We start from the raw sequence: 19,124 nt of genomic DNA, 5'->3' as shown, positions 1-19,124 counted from the left end.
ATATATATTTGTTTATTAAAGCAAAAACTTATACATACATCCTCAAAATAATTCCAGCGAACAAAGCCTCATAGGGCTTAACTGCCGCTGTAATCGCTCTTACACTCTATAATATTATAAGTAGGTTTATATTTTACATTTTAAAACCATGGAGTGTTTCATATCACGAAGTCTGCTATCTTGATCCCTATTAGAAGGTGTTACAGGGTCTCGGTTCCGCTTATACCCGCCTTCGTGAAATGAGATATTCTTATAAGTGTGACATACATTTAATTATCTTACTTAAGATATGCGGCTTTCAATATTTGTTTACATTCATGTGGGTTGTTACTAATATTATTATAAGTTACTTCGGATAATTCGTTGAGAATATGTGGTAGCAAATATTCCCATCGTCGTTTTCCATATGCATTGGCACACTTTGGTAGGACGAATCGAGGCAATTAAATGTTGCGGCCTACGGTTTTTATTTAAACTTCCTAGGTTTACAATCTCATCATTGATTATTGCTATATCGGTTTTCTTGTGTATACTACTATTTTTACAATATTGTAATAATTCTTCATGGTTGCCTATTTTATTTCTTACATTATTTGGAACTATCGTCTTTAATAAACTTAGTTGTAATCTATATATTTTATTTATGTATGTTTTATAAGTTCTACTGTAACTACTTAGCCCATAGTCAATAACAAGATTGTGCTAGTGCCAGATATAACATTCTGAGTATCTTGTACGGTATCTTAAATTTTAACACTACAAATTTTGCCATAGGTGCTCTTAGTTTGTTACATACGTAGTTTATATGTGGCCCCCAATTAAAGTGATTATCAATGATTAATCCGAGGTACGTGTGTTCAGTGACTAGTTCTAATGATTCACAGTTACATGGACCTGTTATATTGTTAGAAGTTGTCGAATTTGTTATGGAAGCATTGATGTCTGTGCGCTCTAATTACCGGATTAGAATTTTTGGGCATATAGTTTGAATGAATGTTCATTAATTTCGTTTTTGAGTAATTCAAGACGAGACCCACGTCATGGGCCCATTTGCGAATCATCATCTGCGAATTGGTATACCGATCCCTTTTTAAATATATTACACATGTCGTTTACATACAATAAATATTCGGTTGGAGCAAAAATCGAGCGTTGTGCTGTGCCTTCCTCGGTTGGGATTGGATCACTTAATGTATTGTTTACTCTTACTGTAGTGTAACGGTTATAGTGGTAATTTTTGAAAAAATCAAGTATATGACACAGATCATGTGAAGTATTCTGCCTCGTACCCGGCTACTTAATAGTATGTAATACGATAATCATGTAGTGCAAAATACCAGCGTTCAGTTTGTTATCATATAGGTAACGGAAAACATGCATTATAGTCGGCGTCAAAAATAAACATACACTTTTGTTCTTTATTCCGTTGAAGTAAGGCGTATTGTATATACATATATTTGAATTTGTTTCTAGTACCCACACAAATTGATAGCGAATTTACCGCATGTGAAACATAATGTAGTTAATAATTATTTTACCATATATGTGTCACAGTTCTGTGAAAACTAAAGAAATTCAACCTACGCAGGTATGTATATAATATAGCAAAATTATAATGTATTGTTTTACTGATTTTGTAACTTTTATAATGCGGAATTCGATTTATTGTAAAATAAATATTACGATTTTTGTGTTCTCTCAGTCTTCCTTCGTTGATACATAAGTTAAACAAAATGGATAAAAATATGTAATACTAGGACTAGCGTATTCATATAAAAAGAGAGAAAAGCTCTCAACTCCATTTGCACCAATATTTCATAACTTTGTTAACTGAGACTTGACTGAGAAATCCTAGTTAAAACTATTATTGACGAAAGCGTTTCGAAAAGCGGGTTTTAACTAGGGAAGACGCATTTTCTCTATAAATGGAATTTTACGGTAGATAGAAAATATATTTAGGTGAATATAAATATGTTAAGATTAAAATGACATTCTAGATGTCATAATCAAATGAAAAAGCATGGCTGGAATCGACCCAGCATCACCTGCATTACTATTCTGCCAGAGAGTTAGCGAAAGGGCGTCGTAAGATTGCACTTGCACATACTCGAGAAATTTCGTCCCATACCGCCGTGACTTAGATGGCCTGGAGATGTTAGCAAACATGATGACAGGCTGCGGCAGACGCTGAGAATACAGAAGACGCTAGTTTGATCACGTCCCTGGGCACTGCAGGCCTTGGAATGTTCAGGCTGCGGCTGCGTGAGTGACTAATGCGTGAGAAAGATATGACTCATACGAAGAACAAAGCGATTTGTTGTCAAATATCGGTGTTGTAGACAGTGACAATTCTGTACGACTATTATCCTATTCTGTGGTTGCACTGATGATGAATAACATGAATATGTGGTTTGGCATCCATTACATCTTATCGCAGGTTCGCGCAAATCGGTCGCGGCTGTCGCTGATGTCGCTTTTACTCGAGGATCTTGCGCGGACTAGATGTGGCTCAAAGGTTAAAGAACAGTATTTTAACCTACCATCATTCTTCCTTGTAATTCTGTATACGTAGGTTTATTCGATGACCATTATAAAATTGACATTGAACGGGTAAAATATTGTCGTGTTACCTACTTATACACCGTGTTTTTAGGGTTCCGTAGCCAAATGGCAAAAAACGGAACCCTTATAGATTCGTCATGTCCGTCTGTCTGTCCGATTATGTCACCGCCACTTTTTTCAGAAACTATAAGAGCTATACTGTTCAAACTTGGTAAGTAGATGTATTCTATGAACCGCATTAGGATGTTTACACAAAAATAGAAAAAAAAACAATAAATTTTGGGGGTTCCCCATACTTAGAACTGAAACTCAAAAAATCTTTTTTCATCTAACGTATGGGACGTGTGGGGTATCTATGGATAGGTCTTTGAAAATGATATTTAGGTTCCTAATATCATTTTTTTCTAAACTGAATAGTTTGCGCGAGAGACACTTCCAAAGTGAAAAAATGTGTGTCCCCCCCCCCCTGTAACTTCTAAAATAACAGAATGAAAAATCTAAAAAAAATATATGATATACATTACCATGCAAACTTCCACCGAAAATTGGTTTGAACGAGATCTAGTAAGTAGTTTTTTTAATAAGACATAAAATAAAAATTTTTTTTTTTTTCATCAAACCCATATGTGTGGCGTATCTACGGATAGGTCTTCAAAAATGATATTGAGGTTTCTAATATCATTTTTTTCTAAACTGAATAGTTTTCGCGAGAGACACTTCCAAAGTGGTAAAATGTGTGTCCAAAGTGGTAAAATGTTGAACAAGATCTAGTAAGTAGATTTTTTTTAATACGTCATAAATGGTACGGAACCCTTCATGCGCGAGTTCGACTCGCACTTGGCCGCTTTTTTTATTTCCGTTAATCTCAAGGGTGCATTCCTGAGTTTAAATTAAGTACACTGATATGTCACAGTTTTGAATTGTTTGATTGAATTAAATGTAATGCCCGTGTTACAACGACGTTATATGCGACATTTAATTACTTTTTATGAAGAGAAAAAATATGTTATTTTTTTTAATTAACTAAGATAAGGTGGGTTAAGACTATCACCGCGGCAAGACAAGCACTTGTATAAAATCCTCATACTGTTTGTCTTGTCCCGATCAAAATAAAATTTCCTTAAACGTACTTACCCATACCCCGCAGTTAACGGAATTCAATAAAAATACGGTGTATATAGTATACTAATTAAAAATCGGACTGAGAAAACTAGAACAGTAAGAACATATTTACAACATTATATTTTAATTCTCTTTATAGTCTTTGTATAATTTAAGTATAATTATTTTGAGCAGGTAATTTAATTAACGTGTTTTATGATAAATAAAATTATACAGGTAAGAAATACGTAAAAAATCTGTTGAAAATAAATAATGAAGGGATACAATGTATTATATCTCGCAACCTTTTTACTAATAAAAGCAAACTTGAAACCGTTGAAGATTATTGGTGAAGCGAAGTTTGGATCATCGAATTAGAGAGATTCAAGATTTTCGATGCCAAGCTCCCATTTTCAATTTTCAGTACCCTTATTTTTAATTAGAGGGTCCTTGGCAGCGATTTTGTGAATGAAGAACATAATATCTCTCAGACGGGCTACCGAGGATGCATATGCCGACGTGAAGGGACCAGGATTTCGCCTTTAATCAGTCATCATAGTGAATCTTTGTATATCTATAAAGAGGCGGCGTGCTGCTCGTGACAGCGCTGAAAATGCAATTGATGAGTTGTTATAGATAAGCATTGTATATTTTTTTGCACCTTCCAGTATACGTATGTGTAAACAGCTGTTAGAAGACTGCGCGATGCGTGCTATTGTATCGCACTTAGCGTCGATTGCGCGCAGCAGACGTGTCTAATGCCCCATCCGAGGCTCTTACTGAATATTATTCCAATGGGTTGCCAAACATCGGCGACTCCGTTTCTCAGGCTGTTTAATGGTAATGTTTTCTCGAATTTAACGTTATCATTATCATCATATCAGGTGCGAGACGTTTACTGCTGGACAGGCCTCTACGAAGGTTGTCCACGACAATTAGCCATTCATTGCATTTTTTCGACGATTCCCTGATATCTTCACTGATCATGGTCCACCATGTTTCTTTCTTTCGGAGGAGTTAAGGGACGCCTCCGTGTCGCAATCACTACTCGAGAACCTTTCTTCTGTGCAGTTTTGTGCCAACTATGTAATAAATTACAGTAACACTCGTTGGCCTAAACCTTTAACTCGCTTGCACTACGTAACCATCAAGAATACTGCCTAGAGATGGATCGAGCGTATTGGTTGAAATTATCGCGTTTATGACAGTCATCTTCTAAGGCAATCAGAGCACGTCGCGTAATGGTTACTGTTGAAGCCAAATTCAGACGTTTTAGTGTCAGCTTGTGACACGATAAGTAAAGGGCGATTTGTAAGGGCTGGTGGAAGATTTGTAGAATTTCAACGTTGAAACGGGCAATGTTTTCATAAAAACCCCCTTAACGACTTAATGCACTTTGTACTTTAACAAAATTGCATATATATTTGATACATGATGGTTTGCATTAATATTTGAGTTGCGACATATAATATTCCTTTTTCATTTATCATGCTCTGAATGAGGATCGTTGTTGTTCTAAAAAATGTGCGGAAAGCGATACGTTTCTACTATAGAGCATTTTACTTTCCAAGTACGATTCCGTACGGAACCCGTTTTGTCAGACGGAGCCCGATTCGTCATGTCCGTCTGTCCGTTTATTTATGATAAGTAATTGAAATTTGGTTCTAAATGGATTTGTTATAAAATTTCCATTCTAATATTTCACTCCCCATTCCATAAATAACGATTCTTTTACCTAAATGGTTAATTGAAAGTACCCTCAAGAAATGCTATGAAAATTTTTACTTAGACATGTTTTCAAAAAACATGTATTTTATTTTCTTCGCATTCGAATTTAAAAGTAGAGTGTTTTACTCGGGTGAAATGCATAATTTCTGCATCGGACTATTGGCGCTCTCACTGTGTTCGAGCACCAAACTACCTCGGCAGAAATGAGTTCCTTTCACCCCTTAGTTAACAATCTACTATTGTAACATAGGCTCTTATAACGCCTATACCTATACGCAACAAAACACTAAAAACAGAGGGTAGGTCTCGATATTTGGCCGAAATCACGAAATTAGCCACATCGCCCTTTGTTACTTAGGCCGCTATTACTTAAGTGTAATTTAGAAATTCGACGTATATGATCATAATTGTAGGTTACTGTCAGATAGGATCCCTTATATACTATATGATCATTTCTATGATGGTCTAATTGCGGTCTTATTCGGGTCAACATGGGTCACAGGAGGACGCGAGACTGCGCCGCGGAGACAATCTTATTAACCTTGAATTCAAATAAATCTAATTTGTAGTTGCGTACTTAATGCATGTTCAAAATGCGCTGGCTTTATTTATTTAAACTTTATTGCACAAAATATATACAACAACAAGTGGCGGACTTAATGCCAAATGGAATTCTCTACCAGGCAACCATAGGGCCAAACAGAGACACTTACAATTGGTGCAGAGAGAAAAAAAAGTCAACGAATTAAAAAGAAAAGCAAACTAATATACTTACAAAACTACATATATATCACATAAATACAAACATACACACACACTATAAATATAAGACACACATACATACATATATATACACATACATACTATAAATATAATATTGATGAATATTATTTGAACTCTTGTTAATGCTTACGTAACATCCGCTTGAAAGAAAACTTACTTGGAGCTTGTCTGATGTTTAGAGGGAGTGAATTCCAAGTTTTGATGTTATACTGTAGCTTAGAAGTTATACTTAATTTCTACTCACTCTAATTTATTTGTATTGCAACTGTCTTATATTATTAGCACTTAAACAAACCGCTTTTATCTAATCCATAGTTCAAGACTAATTAGGTGTTTTATTCTTTGCCAACATATTTGGTCAAACCGCTCCCAGGCCCCAGACAAGGGCAGAGCAGTCAAGTCGCCAATTACTGTACTGGATTATCTACACGTATTTAATGCTCTATAGTTTCAGTTTTTAGGGTACCGTGTGTTGTAAATTCACATTTAAGCGACTTTAGGTCACAATGTAGAATAATGAACGACGAAGCATTAGAAGAGGTTTTCGTTTTGACTCGAGCAAACTGCTTTCGTTATGTCCGGATGTTCTTTTCGACAGGTCGCAATTCTCAACCGATTCTTGTGAAATTTGGTGAACAGGTTCGAAAGTTAAATATATGTTTTCTGTTGTTTAGTTTTTTTTGTTCAAAATGGTGGAAATTGGCATAAAGGAATTATGTACCATTAGTGTCTTGGCGCACTTAAGACCATTGCGAGTACGCTGTGATAATCAAAGAAAATATAGGTTTTTTTTTTTTGTTTTATCATGTTTTGATCTTATGAATCTTAACGCGAAGTCTACAGCTCACAGAGCCACTAGTGCTAAATAGGTAGGTACAGTCAGAATCAATAGTAACGTATGAAACAACGCACAAAACGTATCTTCCACCCTCGATTAATTTTCCAATTATTCTCGACGGTTTTCGTTTCAAAAGAACATTTCAATATTTAAATTGTAGATACATATTGTTAATAGGAAAATTGTGACGTGTAACAACACTGGCGATTGTGTCAATCCGTAGCGGTTGACAGCGGGCGAAGACGGAGACCGCTTGCGCACGTAATGGCGTCGGTTGCAGAAAAAGCTGATCTCGTGAAAATATACGGTTAGTGTCTTAAAATTCTTAATAACTTTTGACACATAGTCAGGGGGTCTACCGCGAAAACCGAAATTCGCAAATCTTTTTCTTTTACATTCACTAAGTTGTGATTAGAGTGACAGAGAAAAATGCCCGTAATTGACAAACTTCATTCGCGGTAGGCCCCCTGATTTTTATCCCATGTCGGAGGTAAACAAGCATACGGCCTGCCTGATGGTAAGCAGCTGCTACGCTACTTTTAATACTGACTGTACCTAACATGTTATTCACAATAATTATTATTTTGTTTTAACTGTATGTATGTATAGGTACCTACTCTAATATCTGTTTACTTGACGTTGTCAGTTATAATTAACACATTTATGCAATTGCTTTGCGTAATATGCAGGTTATCATGAGTTGACTTCAATATGATTTGACCTCATAAAGACTCATAGGCGAGCTTGTGAACAAGTAATATAAGTAAATAAATAAATAAAATAATCATATATTGGACATTCTTACACAAAGTCACTAAGACCCACGGTAAGCTCAAGATGGCTTGTGTTGTAATAGGTACCTACTTAGACAAATATATATATAATACTTAAAAAACACCCATGACTCAGGTATGAATATCCGTATTCATCACACAAATAAATGCCCTTACCGTGTTCCGAACCTGAGAACATCGGCTTCATAGGCAGGGTCACTACCCACTAGGTCAGACCGGTCGTCTAAATCGAGCATCGTCGAATCGAGTTCTTTATGCAATTATTCCCAGAGGCAGGAAACTATTAAACAAACCCAACTGCTCAAAGGTTCCCTAAATGGGCGGGAACTTTTTAATCCTGATTAATGATACTATCAATTCGTGGATTTAATGAACACAGCGTCTTTTAGTTTTTTGGAGTCACTGTATAACGTTATTATCAATTTAGGTTTTGAGAAATGTATAAATAAACATTTTTAACAGCATGGACTTTGACAAAGTTTTATAGAGATTTTTTAAAAGTGGAGTACTACACTAGAATAGTTATTTACGATACAAGTGCAGAAAATAGGAAATTCGCAGTTCATCTCGATTTAAAACACTCCCTTCGGTCGTGTTTTAAGTTATCACCACTCGTTGCGAATTATCTGTTCGCACGCGTATCGTACAACATTTTACAGTACATATGGCTCTCTAAAGCTTCGACATATGTACGGAAAGTGCTTATTCCCGCACGGGTGCAGGAAAGTAGCACCATATGTACTGTAAATATATTTGTGCGTACCTAGGCTAAGATATACAGTGTACAATGTAAGGTCAAGGTCGTTGACAACAAAGGTGAGTCATTTTAATTCCACGGTCAACTATCAAATCAGATTCAAGTTAAATAATAAATGTAATTTTTTTTTCGAAAAATGCCAAAAGCGAGTAGAACTCGTGATCTGGGGGTTCCATGCGATCACAGCTAATAGTTATTTGTTATGGTGGCGGCAATTAAAATACAATAATATCTATTACCGTTCTCAAAATATAGTCCTGTGACAGACGGAACACGGAGGCTAAGAGCCACTTGCAATCCTGGGTTAGCCATCTCGGAGTTAACTGTTAACTGTCCCCAGTACAATGTAACCCAGGGTTAAATTGTACTGGGGACTCCGGGTTTAACCAGCTAACCCCGAGTTAGTGGCTAGCCTCGGATGGCGTAAATAGCCCTAAGTACATAAGTCAGTTTCTTAACCTTCGGGTACGGAACCCTCAATAAAGCACAAAGCATATTTTACAGCATTTTTTTATTTTATCCTACAATTTGGTTGCGAATAAAACGTTAGTATGCGTATTTATCCTATCGGTATGAAGCAGTCATCACGTCCGCAATAAGGTAATTACAAGTTATTTTCCTGTTAGTATCAACGAATATACCTCTCTGTGCAGTTCTGACGGCATCAGGTCATCGTAATTTTTGTTGCTGTATGCCGTAATTAGGTAGAGTCAGACCAAGCTAAGTTGCCAGCGATTTTGATAAACCAGACAGTGCAAGTGTTACGTTGCGTTACACGTTAAACATCCATTAAATGATGACGTTTATTTAACACGTGCACAGACTGGACTAACAAAATCGCTACCAACTTAGCTTGGTCTCACTGTACACATCATTAAAGAATAACATCTGTACCGTACCACAGATCTTAAAAATTGTAAGAAACATAAATTGAAGCTTTTAAAGTTTTTTTATTTATATCTAGGTACTAGGGAAGTAAGTTATTCTGGTAGACCTATTTTCCCCCACTACTGACGCAGCTCAATGACTGAGAATCTTGGAAATTCATTTGTGATTAATATTTTTTTTCTTTTAGTGCAAATGTTGATTTTATTAAATTCATTATGACATGTATTATTAGTTCTCTTTAATTTTTTTATTTCTGATGCTCTGAAAGTGGGTCGTTGTTGTTCTAAAAAGTGGGCAGAAAATGATACGTTTCTGCACTAGATCATGTTACCCTCCCAGTACGTTTTTTTTCTTTCATAATACGATTTGATATTAAATGAATTTGTTGTACAATTTCCGCTCTGGTATTTAACTCCCCATACCATAAATCTTCGTACTTTTACCTAAATTGTTAATTGAAAGTACACTCTTAAGAAATACTATAAAAGTTTATACTTAATCATGTTTTTTTTAAACACTCGTGTATTTCATTTTCCTCGTATTCGAAATGAAAAGTAAGTATTGACGCTAAACTACCTCGACAGACTAAAGAAGTGCCAATTACATCCACACTTTATCAGGCCCGAAATCGGGACTCGCTTTCCGTTTCACGGAATATCAGCACATTTTTAACATAAATGTAATTGGCGCTTTATATCACACGATAACGGTTATAAGTCAAATATTCAGTTCAGGATTTCGTAGCCACTACCATCTAAATAGGTATTTAAAAGCATGTAAATCATTATAACTTAAGAACGAATGAAAAATGTATACTCTTATTACTATTACCATATTACCATATTGTTTACCCATATTTGTTTTTTTTTTGCCGCCATTTCTTGTGTCTGTCTGTTTCATTTGACATTAGTTGTTTGCAATGTCATTTTTTGGCAATCAGGTTGATCTTCAGTCACAATATAGTGTAATTATTTCGAGGTGCGACTAAAAATAACAAAATTGGTATCCATACTTGATAGCCTGCAAGTATTATTATTAGTGAAACACGAAAACATAATGTCAAATTTTCATTTATTTTCAATTGTATATACCCAGCATAGTATAGCAGTATAATTTTAGTATAAAATAACTAATAATATAGCCGAGAGATTTGAACAGCGAATTTTTAGTCAAAAGTATATTTTCAGAGTTATTGAGGTAAAACGTCAAAATTCGCGCGATCGTCAAATCTTCCGTCGCCGTCGCAAGTTTCGCGCGGTACGCCATATTTTTGTTCCTTTCTAATTTCCTAACTTTACGCGGCCTCTTTCACTTATTTCTCTTTCTTTCTCTTGGGAACAATAGCTTTTCGAATCTAACGAAATAACAGTAATTTTTCTATAATCCCATTTTGAGAGAAAATGGTTTCCACTAACAAAATCTTAACGAATCACTTTGATTTTGATGTCGATCGCTTCAGCATAATACTCGTATATTCTACCTCGTATAGGTTTCGCTTTTTTGGGAAAAAATCATTGTTTTGTAAATTTAAAAAAAAAGTTACGTGGTATACTTCTCTCTTAAGCTATTAGAGAATAGCTAGTAGGTAGATACTTTTGACGCGTAGTCTGATCCGATATTTATGATTCTGACTGAAACAGTACATTGCCTTCTACAGATAAGATAATAAAGCGCTTAAATAACTGACAGATTAAATGTATAAGTCTGTAGACAAACAAAAACGATAAAATACAAATAATTTGATAAGATTAAAACCATCTGTTGTTTGCTACGTACATAGGCAATTTACTACATTTGAGTCACAATGATTAATGTTTTTTTGTATATATTATTATATCCTTGTTGTGATGAGCTATACGCCAGAAACCGGTTTCAGGAATATTCAAATAATAAAATATTAAGGTTCCTCAGCAAGCTCGGTCATTTTAAAACGACCTCGACCTCGACCTCGGTCATTTTAGCTAGATTGCTCTGAAACTTTGTACTTACAATAGGAAAAGTATATCTTGTTATCTTGTAATTCGTTTATGTACCTTCAGATACCATAGTTAAAAAGACAGTGAATTTAAAATTTTCATACAATATTTGCTGGAGCTATATAAATTAATTACAAGCATAGTTATACCTCATGTCATTGTATGTGCCAAGTTTCATTACAATCCAACACGTAGTTATGAACGAAACTCCGTTTGTATAGGAAGGTGAAATTTGGCCGAGCTTGTTGCGAACTCCTAAGGCATATTTATAGAATAAGGAATTTGTAGCATATTTTGTATGTTTATACATTATATACTCATAATAAGGCCAGGCCTATCTACATGTGACACTTGGATGACGACTGCACCTGCAATACTGATGCGACATTACTACGGGCCTATACACATACCAACGATACGAACGTCGTATCGTGGATATGGATACGACGTCGTATGATATCGTGGGTATGTGTGTTGGGACCGCCATACGACGCCATAACGTTGCACGACGCTGCAGCGTGAGATGACGTCGTATAGTGGGTATGTGTGTTGGGCTGGCCCTAAGGACTTGACGCGGGCACAGCATTGTCAATTTCCTTGATAAAACAAATGACGTTCATAGCTGCATTACTACTGCGATTTGAACGTTGAATCCATCGCCAGCGAGTTGTTATTATTATATAGAAGCCATACCAAACAATGATACTGTCGCAATCGCGTCGTAAGCGCCGTAAATTCATGGCCCTTACGCGTTTAGGTCGCGAGATTCACGCTCCGCTTCTGTAATTTGTTGTCAAAACAACAACTCATGGCGCAAAATACGGGTTCTCTGTGTCGGTTCTATACGTAGTAATAATAGTTCAATGTCCAACGGTCATTTTATCATGGAGATTGACAGTAACATCGCCCGCATCAAAGCCTAGGTTAATGCCACCTTTAAGAGGGAAGAATAGCTTTGTGATCCTAGCGAAGTAGCGGTATTTTTTTCGACGAAATTCCATTTCTGGAGAAACGTTTTCCACTAACTAAATATTAACAAATGACTTTGATTTTGATGTCCATCACGTCAGCATAATCATTATATTGTAGGTTTATAGATTTCGCTTTAATAAAAATTAATTCATTTTCCTTGGGTAGCTAGAGACGAATATTCGCCGAATCCCGATATGTGTGGCTGCAACTTTATATTGGGACGAACACATTATATAATCCAGTTCGTTAAGTTAAAATACCTATGCTGTACATTAATAGGCTGATACCTACGCGATTAATCTATAAGCCAACATACATCCAAGGTCACACGTGAAGAACCACATGTTAATAAATAGCTATTCCGATTTAAAATAGATTATAAATAAACAAAAAATCATGATGAGCTCGCTCAATTTACATAGATAAGGTTACGAAGTAACGTTAATTAGGTAGGTAGGGGTTGTCTATAGATAACTTTGGTGATTGCTTTTTTACAAGCCTTTATTTAACTTGCCTATGTTAGTGTGGGTCAAATTTTGGAAGCTAAATTTGACCCACTTTACGATTTCCGATTGAGCTGAAATATTGCATACATGTGCAAATCGGATGACAATGCAATATTACGATGACATGGAGCTGATCTGATGATGGAGGTGGACATGAGAACTCTGTGATGAAACAACGCAAGCTAAAAGTGTTTGGGGTTGTTATTGTCTCGATGAGTTATAGTCGCCTGTGGAAAGAAAACTACAGGCAGAAATAAAAGTTTGTGCCAAAAATTAAATTTATGCCAAGAACTTATTTTTTTCTTACTTATACCTAAGCGACGTGTCGCTCGACTGTACTTTATACTTGGGAACAGCCCGGGAGAGTTGCAGAAGTACAACAGAATATTAACGCAAATTTCAATTGAAGTAGAGTCACACCAACCTTAGTCTATACCAACTTACAAAGTAAGCGACAGGGTGTAGAAGTGCAGCTATAAACGTCTACTTAATAATAAATAAATATTATAGGACATTATTACACATATTGACTAAAGGCCCACAGTAAGCTCAATAAGGCTTGTGTTGTGGGTGCTTATATATATATATATATATATATATATATATATATAATACTTATAAATACTTAAATACATAAAAATACACCCATGATCCAGGAACAAATATTCGTGCTCATCACACGAATAAATAAATGCCCTTACCAAGATTTGAACCCGGGACCATCGGCTTCATAGGCAGGGTCACTAGGCCAGACTGATCGTCAAAAACCCTATGAAAACATGTCGTTCCTATGAACGACACGCATTTATACAAACAAAACAAAAACTGAGGAATATCTGCTGAGGGCCAGGGATCCAGGATATGAGGAAACCAAACGTTGTATGAAATCTGACCTCTATTGCAGAAACTACCGAGCAAAATTTTGATTTTTATCACTAATTTGTTTCCCGTTATTACAATATATATCCCCACGCATTTGTGATCAGATTTAATCAAAACGGTCTCCAAATTTGAGTTACCAAATTAATGCAATATTTATCTTCAAAATATTCTGTTATCAAAACAATAGATCTGTCATGAATTTTTTTTTTTGATGTTATGAAAACATAAAACCCGGACCCGGGTATGTCCTTTGGACCCGGGTATGTCCTTAAACTACGTCCAAAAGAGAGGTATGGGCAATGTGAATGTCATCTCGCCTTGTGTGGTAGGGCACATCACAGCAGATGTCATTCCAGATCTAGAGCAGAGCCCAACTGGGGAAGTACCTCCACCTTACAGAAAACCGCAGCCAAATAACACTTGACCCTACTCATAGTGTTGTGTTCCTGCCGGTGAGTAAGGTTGCCAGAGCTCAACGAGGGGGGTGGGGTTAGGGTCGGCAACGCGCATGTAACTAGTCTGGAGTTGCAGGTGTACATAGGCTACGGAGACTGCTTACCATCAGGCAGGCCGTATGCTTGTTTGCCACCGACGTAGTATAAAAAAATAAATAAACAAGCGGGACAAATTGCAATATTTGCTTGACATGTATTAGTTAAAAAACCAACACATGAATCCCGAATCAAACCCTACTCACGTCTTGTCTGTCCTACCCTACCCCTAGGGTGTTATTGCAAATACGTAGGCGTGGACTAGTAAAGTATATGAAGCTCGAGCCGAGCGGCTGAGCTGGTGTCGACCAGCCAGCCAGCACATCCTGCAGCGCCGGAGCCGGTGAAAATATACTTGATTTTTTATTTTTCGTTGACCAAAATAAGAAATACTTAATTTTATCGGTGACATATCTATCATTTTACAAAGTATGTTAATGTTACTTAATATTGAGGTAAACATTTTCCCATTGTTTGGTGTCTCGATTTTGGAGCCATAATCTATTATTTTGTGAAAATTATATTTATTTTTTGTTTATACGAGTATGCTAGAGATTTTAATGTTTTTACCTACTGTTTTGAAATTATTTGTTAATTCACTTTTAGTATCAAAAATATTATTTTAGTTACAAATAAAACAAATTAATTAGGCGATAGAAAGTTGTTGCGACTGCAACTTAATATTATATAAAAAACAATGCAGTAGCTAAACGCAGCCGTCGGGCTCGGCTATTATTCGGAGGCTTTTTAAAAGCACCATTAGGAGCGCTCCACATAATCTGTATCGCGGCCAATTGGAAGCATTTAAATCTAAAACTTTTGTACTGATCAAGTCAAATATTGCAAATCACTCTTTCATCATCCTCCATACTATCAACACCTACTTTCTACATTGAACCGTTTTGGCAAGAACCTTTGTAAACCAGTACCTTTGGGATGATTATACTTCACTTCATTATAAATCGAAGTTTTATTTAAGTCGTCGAGGTCAGGATTGACCTGCACGGCGGCTACAAAAGTGAATTTGTTTGGTAATTGATTAAATCATACCATTCATACCCTTTCTTTCTAATTTAATATCTACAAGATATCCGAAGCTAGGTATATTATGGTAACAAAACAGACACGTTGTATTTGATAACCTGTTACACCCTGACGCACAATTATGGCTTGGCAATTATTTATTTTATCTCAAGTGTATTTTTGGTCACATTTTTTTCTCTTGCTTACATAGACTATGGAGAACAGAAGAGACAATATGTTGGGGCACCTTAAGGACAATAGAAGAGGAAAAATAATATTTTTTTAGTGCATATAAGGATGACTCACGCTAGTCCGGGCCGGGGCCGGGCCGGAGCTTCCGGCGCTTCGTTTTCTATGGAAAGCAACACGTGATCACCGATCAGCCGTAATAAGTATAAAATGACGTGTCGGACGCCTCGACCCGGGCCAGGCTCGGTCTAGCGTGAGTCAGTGTTTAAAAGAAAACAATGGGAAAAAAGGGCACAGTTACAAATGGAATGCATGTGCCAGTTATTATTAATACTTATAATATAATAATGTTAACTACTTTAGAAACATTAACACGCTCACTGCGGCACTGGGCCGAAATACCCGATACACTTATGGTTAATTATGAGTTACACTAATTACCGCAGCGAACGTTACTAGTTCAGTCTCACTTAAGGTGGCATTCGGATGTCAACTGCAGCTGCATTGCTGTTGTAGCGTCGTTGTTGCCGCCGCTGTATCTGTAAATTTTCTTGATAAATTGTGTTACATTCGCTGCCATATTCCTGCAGCGATTACGACATTAATTTCACATCAAGGAAATTGACAGAAGAGTCAGAGAGAGAAAGAGTAATGCAGCTGCAGTTGACATCCAAACGCCTACTTAACAAATACAAAATACAAAAGTTACAGTTCGTGCGGGTAGTGTTCTATAGTCACTAGGCAAGCTAGAACTAGGTAAACAAGCTGTCAGCTACACAGTCTTCCTCTCCTTGAACAAGAGCGGCAGACCGCCTCGGATACCCTGCACAATAGAAGATTTGGGTTCCACTCTCGGTTTTCTTAGAGTTTCAGGAGCGGGCTCCACTGTGAACTTTGATAAGATGGCGGCCAGCCCCGTCATTGACTGCATGAGACCTAAGCGTTCACCTGTAAAAAACCATTGAAAAAATACTTTGAGATAGGTATTATCGCCATAATTTTAACTTTTTAATTAGTAACTAGTACGAGGTGAAAGAAATGGAGAGTCTTACAAGTCGCAGTTGGAATCCACTTTGTGTGTTTAAGTTTGTCTGGTTTGTCAAATCATGGTAAATAGTTTTAAAATCTCGTCTTACCTATACAAACTCTCGGTCCCTCGCCAAAAGGCAGGTAAATTTGTTTTTGGATTGAATTGAGTTCATCTGGATGAAACCTTTCTGGCCGGAACTCTTCAGGTTGATCCCAGAATGTCGGGTCATTGTGCAGTGCTTGTAGTGGAATTACTATACCAGTACCCTCGTCTATTGTTACATCTACTTCTTGTATGGTATATTTTCGAGCACATTCTCTAATTAAAAACCCAAGCGAAGGAAACATTCTCATGGCCTCCCTGAAACACCATTCTAAGTATGTCATTTCTTTAATTGCATCATAACTCAATTTGTTATCATATTTTGCTAATACTTTATCTATTTCGCTTTGCACTTTCTTTTGAACATCAGGATTAAAGGCTAACTGGTGGAGTGTGAAGCTAGTAGCTGAAGATGACGTTTCAAAACCGGCTGCGAAAAATACAAACACTTGAGCAGCCATCAGAATTTCATCTAGTTCTAACGTAGCTTGCTCTGGGGTACCATCTGGTTTAAACTTTTCTATCGATTCGCCAATCATTGTTCCCTTCTTTTTAATTTCCAAGAGCAAGTCAATAAAGTCATTTCTTCCAGACGGTTCATAATTCCTTTGCCTTTGTATTTCGTTTACAAGATCTATCAAATCTTGCTCCATTTTGCCCATGTATTTCAAACGAGCACATGCTTGCGGGAAAATTTCTTTGAGCATCGCTACTATAGCGTCCTTGATTGTTACATCGAATATTTTATGGCCCAATTTTCTAAAAGCAGAAGTTTCGTTGTTTATAGAATCAGCGTCGAGTCCAAAACCACAGGCGCCTATGAAATCGGTGGTGTAGCGGGCCATGAGGTCACGAGCGTCGATGGTACGGTCGCCGGCGGCAGCCGCGAGCGTGCGTTCCTGCAGCCTTTCAGCGCGCTCTACAATCAACGGGAACATCGCCTTCAGCTTGCCGCTCGTGAACGCCGGCGTCATACGCTGCCTTAACAACCGCCACAAGTCTCCGTCCGCAAAGAACAAGTTCCGCATCATTGGTTCTATAATGGTCTTATGTGCATTCAAACCTCGTGGATAAAAATAGATGAAATCAACCGTCAGAATCTTTTTCATAATCTCTGGATCCCGAATCACGAGCTCTGGGCGCGTAGACCGGAAGAACCCGACGATTTTTTCATTAGGATATTTGAAATACATCTCCGTTGCGATTTCTGTTACACTTTTTTTCTGGAGATAATTACTTAGATTATTCCCAAATAGGAGCATAGGTTTGTCATGTTTCACGCCTCTGTCTTTCCAGTAGTTGAATGTCCTTGTGTTGTAATAATACAACGCGGCAAGCGCGACGAGTATGAGAGCCACTATTATCATCGTAACCTTGTGTGGGCCGACCGGTTGCCGGCGCAGTGCGAATGATACTGATCCTGTGATAGATAACTTCGTCGTTATAAACACATCTGGAAATTATAGCGTTGTGAGTAAGTTTTTTGCTCTAAGTTGCATCGTTTATCCTGTTTATAACATTTTGAATAAATGCGAAGTCATCGTTGCATTTTAAATTAATACTAGCTCAGTCATTACGTTACATAAATTCCTGGCAAATATTGTAATAGAAATAAAATAGTACTTTTAGACATATTTGTCCCAAGTCTTATGGTGGTTTGTTGATCTCATTAGTAGGCCAAGACTTATACTTTAAAATATTGTTTCAATTTACCATTGAGGGAAAATAATCGGATAAAGTAAAAAAAGGTACAGCAATGTGAAAATTTCGAAAAAAAGTGTCAAACTCGTGGTAAGGCTACTGTTTTGACCAGAGCATAGTAAGATTGTCTTTTGTCTCCTATTAGATTCAGCCATGTTAATAAACATTAGTTACACACATTATTTTTTTCACTTACTGTAATTTCACTTGGATTGATAAGTATAAAAATACATCCATACCTATTTTATTATAAGGTAGAGTACCTAATGAAATACCTAATAATTAAGGTAAGTGAGGCATATAAGCCTTAATTTAAATTAAAATATTTTTAAATAAAATCAGGATATTATATAAAACTCACTCAATGCAGGTTTCTCATTTATTTAAGTTTTTTCACATACCAAAATAATAATAAAAATATTACGGCATTCTTGGATTATAGACGTTTTATAAAGGTACTATTTTAAGCCTTATTGAACAGGGCAGTATTAAGGCTAGCAAAAAAATATAAATGTTGACATTAATAACAGATTTTAATAAAATTGTTCTTAACTATAGAGTTATACAAATAACAATATTTGATATCTTTAGAACAGGGGGATGTTTTAACCAGTGGAAATAATTAGTTTTGGTCATTATTATCCTAAATATACAAGAAATTGTCTAGTTTAGTAGAAAATAGTAGGCTAAAACTTAAATTAAATTACAGCTCTTTTAACATAAATTTTTACATTTAACGTAAAAAACGCATTTTTTTCACTTAACGTAAATTTCCCGTGGTTAATTAAACTCAAGATGTTT

General features: G+C 36.4%; 1 protein-coding gene across 1 annotated transcript; it reads right to left on the bottom strand.

Moving 5' to 3' along the window:
* Positions 1-15,774: 15,774 nt before the first annotated feature.
* LOC133527085 (cytochrome P450 6B2-like) lies at positions 15,775-18,170 on the bottom strand. The gene is made up of 2 exons (XM_061863978.1): positions 16,627-18,170; positions 15,775-16,438 (listed from the first exon to the last, which is right to left on the bottom strand). The coding sequence occupies exons 1-2, from the start codon at positions 17,987-17,989 to the stop codon at positions 16,263-16,265; spliced, it is 1,539 nt and encodes a 512-aa protein (XP_061719962.1). The 5' UTR covers positions 17,990-18,170; the 3' UTR covers positions 15,775-16,262.
* Positions 18,171-19,124: the final 954 nt, after the last annotated feature.

The sequence above is a fragment of the Cydia pomonella genome, chromosome 17 (assembly GCF_033807575.1).
Source record: "Cydia pomonella isolate Wapato2018A chromosome 17, ilCydPomo1, whole genome shotgun sequence".
NCBI classification, from domain to species: domain Eukaryota; kingdom Metazoa; phylum Arthropoda; class Insecta; order Lepidoptera; family Tortricidae; genus Cydia; species Cydia pomonella.
Note: the sequence above shows the minus strand (reverse complement) of the source record. Positions and strands in the feature narration are given on the sequence as shown.

Excerpts from the sequence above, each read along its gene's own strand:
- LOC133527085 (XM_061863978.1), bottom strand. The coding sequence starts at position 17,989 with ATGATAATAGTGGCTCTCATACTCGTCGCGCTTGCCGCGTTGTATTAT. Across the intron at positions 16,439-16,626 it reads GGGACCGAGAGTTTGTATAG|GTGAACGCTTAGGTCTCATG; the intron begins GTAAGACGAGAT and ends GGTTTTTTACAG.